Raw genomic sequence first — 4,764 nt, 5'->3', positions numbered from 1 at the left:
TAACTTTCCTGCGAACAGTTCTATGGGCTGCCATAGACTCAAGTGCGGAAGAAGAAGAAGAAGAAGAAGAAGAATAGGAAAACTAACGAAAACACTAGGGGCTTCTCCCCTTCGGGGCTTGACCCCTACTAATATGAAAACTAACGGATACAATAGGTGCCTATGCACCTTAGATGGCTGGTCCCTAATAATAAGACTAACAGATACAATAGGTGCCAGCGCACCTTTGGTGCTTGGCCCCTAATTATTATTATTATCATTATGTTTGGAGAAATGAAAACATGGCATTGCAGCATAAGAATCTTATCCCATCTGTGAAACATGGTTGTGGTAGTATCATGGTTTTGGCCTGTTTTGCTAAATCTGGCCAAGAAAAGTTGTGAATTCTTAATGATTTCTGAAGTATACCAGCAAAAATGTCAGGACATCAGTTCATGAACTGAATCAAGAGAAAGTGGGTCATGCAGCAAGACAACAACTCTAAGCACACATCATTCTACCAAAGAACGGTTAATGAAGAAAAAAGTTATTTTTTCTGGAATTGCCACGTCAAAGTTCTGACCTTAATCTAATAGAAATGTTGTGGAAGACCCAAAGCAAGCAGTTCCTTGAGGAAATCCACCAAAATCCTAGAGCTGAAGCTGTTCTGTACTGAGGAATGAGCTAAAATTCCTCCAAGCCAATGTGCAAGAATGATCAAAATTTACCGGAATATTTTCCTCAATAAATAAATGACCAGGTATAATATTTGTCTCATTTGATTAACTGGGTTCTCGTTGTCTAATTTTAGGATTAGTGTGAAAATCAAATGATGTTTTATGTAATATTTAAGCAGAAATCTAGAAAATTCTAAAGGGTTCGCAAATTTTCATATACACACACAATATATTGCATGTGTTGTTCAATTTAATATATTTATTCTTACTAATTTTCCATAAACGGTGCCAATAATTCTGATGTTATATCTAAAAATTGATCACTATTGACGGTTAACAACTTTTAAATAAGAAATAAATGGTCATTTAATAAATGATATAAACATTTGTTTATTTCATCTCATAATATTAATAGAGTACATCTTCACAGCATGACATTATATATTAGTTTAATTATCTTCCTCTTGGCTGTCTACCTTTGTGCTGGATTTGCAATTAACAAATATAAAATACCTCTTTAGATACTTGCAGAACTTTTGATCTCGCACTCCATATATGATTGGCCCTAGAAAACGTGGCAAGATGTAGACAATGAGATAGTTGGCATAGCGGATCTCCAGGATATGTCCAGGGAAGATAATATTTAGGATGACCTCAACACTGGGAGAAATATAGGAAAGCATACACATGAGAAGTTGAGCTCCATGAAGCAAAATAGTTTTTCTTGCCTTCTGGGCTGATGTTTTCACAGTAGAGATGGCCCGGGCTGCAAACATAACCTTCAGATATGTATAGACTAGTGTGAGGAAGACTAAAGAGAAGTAGATTGCATCAAATGCTTGCCTCTTGTACAGAAGCACTGGGTCTTTAAAGATATTTTGGCGCAGACAAAACACAGAACTATGGAAGAAGCTGATGGGTTCCATAGCCAGAGTTATAAATAGGTCAGTGATGTCAGGTACTACGCAGATGAACCAGATAAAGCCGATGAGGAGATAAGTTCGCTGTACAGTGCAGATCTGGGTATGATGTAGAGGTTCACAAATGGCAATGTAGCGCTCAATAGCCATCCCAGCCAGGCTTAAGGGTGTGTTGCGTGTGGTAAAGACAGCCACAAGAATAAAGACACAGCAGACAGATACATTGATGGAATAGTAAATGTAACTCACTATGAACAGAGCCACTGTGACAGTCAACTGCACTGCATCATTTATGACCATGTGAATGAAGAGAATATAGCGTGGGTCCTCATAAAATATCTGGTTGCTGAAGAAGTTAGCCACAACACTACCATTGATGTAGCTCAGGCTAAGCCACACTCCCACCAAAATGAAATTCTTTGCAAATGCATTGCTGAATGTGTCTCGTACCAGAGTTCCAGTTGAATTCATGCTCATATGTCCTACAATGGAAAAGCATTAAATTGCTTAAGGCAATCTTAATCTTAAAAACGATATGTCAATGAAATAGTGAGAATAGTGATTCCATATGCTGTACACTTTTTTCACAATGCTGCAGCTGAATGCCATGTGTCTTAGAGAGAATCAGTTTTTATGAAGATAATAATTTTTCATACAATATAGGAGATATTAGCAAATCAAATATTTGCAGCAAAACTGCTTAACACTGTGAAATTTGTTTAAATACATAGTTATCAGTTACAAATAAAGTATACATGTGATTTCATATCAAACAATCTGTAAGAATGTCAATACCATCACTGTGTGATAAGCCAATATTTTAGCCTGACATTTTGAATAATCCCTGCAGTATATCAATGTATTCAAAATTCAGCCATATTTTCATGGTACAGGGATTAATATTAACAATATATAGTTTTTTTATATAGTACAACAACCCATTACATGGTGAGAGTTGACACAAATTATTTATAAATTATTTTATTTATTTGTGTAAATATATACATTCACACCACAGTCTGCATGTGTGTGTCTGATAACTGTAACTGTATTGATTTCTCTGACTATGAAACATGGAAGATAAATTAAATCGTAGTCAGAAAAAAAGGACGGAATTTTGTATTCTGCATTAATTGCAAAATCAACAATAGTATATTACAGTTCCATAATGATTTGCTGAAATAATCTACGTACAAATGATACTGCAGGTATAGTGCTGCTGCAGTTAACCCCCTCAGAGTGGCAATACTTACCTGACACCTCTTTGGCTAGTAACTGTGTAGGTGAACAGTGACATTTATAGATGTCTTCCTCACACCTAATTAGTTTTAGTGACATCACCGACCACCGACCAAAAAAAAAAATCTATCACAGGAGCTGTTGTTTTGAAATACCAATGGGTTTGCCACATCGTTAAACAACCTGATCTTCCCATATGAAAATATAGTATACTGTACTTTCATCTTTCGGTTTACTACTATAAATAATATAAATGTACTAGTCCTTAAGTTTTCCTTGAACACACAGAGTGGTGCTTGAAAGTTTGTGAACCCTTAATAATTTTATATATATCTGCATAAATATGACCTTAAACAACATAAGATTTTCACACAAGTCCTAACATTAGACAAAAAGAACTTTCTTAAGCAAATGAGACAAAAATATTATACCTGGTCATTTATTTAATGAGGAAAATGATCCAATATTCCATATATGTAAGTGGCAAAAGTATGTGGCCCTTTGCTTTCAGTTTCTGGTGACCCCCCATACCATTAAACATTTCATTTAAACCAAAAAATCTATTTTGGTCTCGTCCATTCACAAAACATTCCAGTAGTCTTCTGGCTTGTCCACATGATTGTTAAACTGCATAAGGGCAGCAATGTTCTTTTTGGAGAGCAGTGACTTTCTCTGTGCAACCCTGTCATACACACCATTGTTGTTCAGTGTTTTCCTGATTTGGAACAGACTAATTTATTAAATTTGGTCCTCGGGCTGCAACAACCAATCAATAAAATCGATAATATTCAATAAATATAGCTGCAAGCAGCAATACTGGGGTCAAGCCAATCATCGGCACCATGAGCAGCCAAAGAAGCTTTGTGACATGTTTTTGGTTTGAGTCCAATGAACAGTGTATGAGGAGTTAGAAAAAGTAAACTTTCAATCATAAAAAAATGCTTATTTTAAAAGTAATTAAAATAGCTACTTCTTAGAATTTTGTCCAGTAGGTGGCGCTGTTCTGAAACTGTTCAGCTAGCATCTGGGCATGATGCATATCATGCAGGAAAGTGTTCAAGAGTTGTAAGCCAAAAAACAATTTTTGCTACCTCTTGAACAGTAGGGGCCAAATCATTGCAAGTAATCTCAGGGATTAATGCTGATGACACAGGTTTCGTCACAATCCCTCAAAGCGTTGCTGAGATACAGCCTCAAGTTCAATTTTACTCATTCTTCAAATTTGTTGAAGTGCTGTTTGAAAATGGTATGGTTTATCAAAATTCTGTGAATAACCTTTTGTCATGAGTGCATGTAGATGAGGCAGGCCAATTTTCATGGAAATTGGACAAACGATCTAGGAGGAGTTTGAAAAAGTAGCTTTTCAAAATAACGGACAGGAAATTTGCTCGATCATGACATAATTGGTATCATTGTTCTCTGACTGAAGCATGGAACCACGGTCTCATGACAGTAGTCAAAAGGAGTCAAATAGCATTATAATTTTTTATGTTGTCCTGAAACTTTGTGTCAATTCAGAGCATCATGGCAAAGACACATACCGAGTTTCGTAATGATATGTTAAGTCGTTCGTAAAATACAGCATTTTATAACTAAATTCAAAATAGCCAACATCCAAAATGGCCAACAAAGGAATCTTTCATATTGTTAGACTTGGTATGGCTCCCAGAATCTAATGAGAACAATTTGATGATTTTATGAAAAACTGTTCAGAAGTTATAAGCAAAAAAAATTTCATATCTTGTGACCATTAAATGATGCTATTCTGAAACGTGGCAGTTAAGCTCATGGCCTAATGCTGATGACACATACCAGGTTTTGTCACAATCACTCTAAGCGTTACAGAGATATACCCTCATGTCAATTGTGGCATACTCACCGTCAAATTCATTGAAGCGACATTCGAAAATGGTATGATTTATCAATATTCTGTGAATACCTTTTTGTCG

The 4,764-nt window shown here is 35.8% G+C and overlaps 1 protein-coding gene across 1 annotated transcript; it reads right to left on the bottom strand.

The window, feature by feature from the left end:
- Positions 1–1,105: 1,105 nt before the first annotated feature.
- Positions 1,106–2,056, bottom strand: or90a1 (odorant receptor, family 90, subfamily A, member 1). The gene has a single exon (XM_017479274.2). It carries the CDS (start codon positions 2,051–2,053, stop codon positions 1,106–1,108), a length of 948 nt encoding a protein of 315 aa, XP_017334763.2. The 5' UTR covers positions 2,054–2,056.
- Positions 2,057–4,764: the final 2,708 nt, after the last annotated feature.

The sequence above is a fragment of the Ictalurus punctatus genome, chromosome 11 (assembly GCF_001660625.3).
Source record: "Ictalurus punctatus breed USDA103 chromosome 11, Coco_2.0, whole genome shotgun sequence".
In the NCBI taxonomy this organism is placed as follows: Eukaryota; Metazoa; Chordata; class Actinopteri; order Siluriformes; family Ictaluridae; genus Ictalurus; species Ictalurus punctatus.
Note: the sequence above shows the minus strand (reverse complement) of the source record. Positions and strands in the feature narration are given on the sequence as shown.

Excerpts from the sequence above, each read along its gene's own strand:
- or90a1 (XM_017479274.2), bottom strand. The coding sequence starts at position 2,053 with ATGAGCATGAATTCAACTGGAACTCTGGTACGAGACACATTCAGCAAT.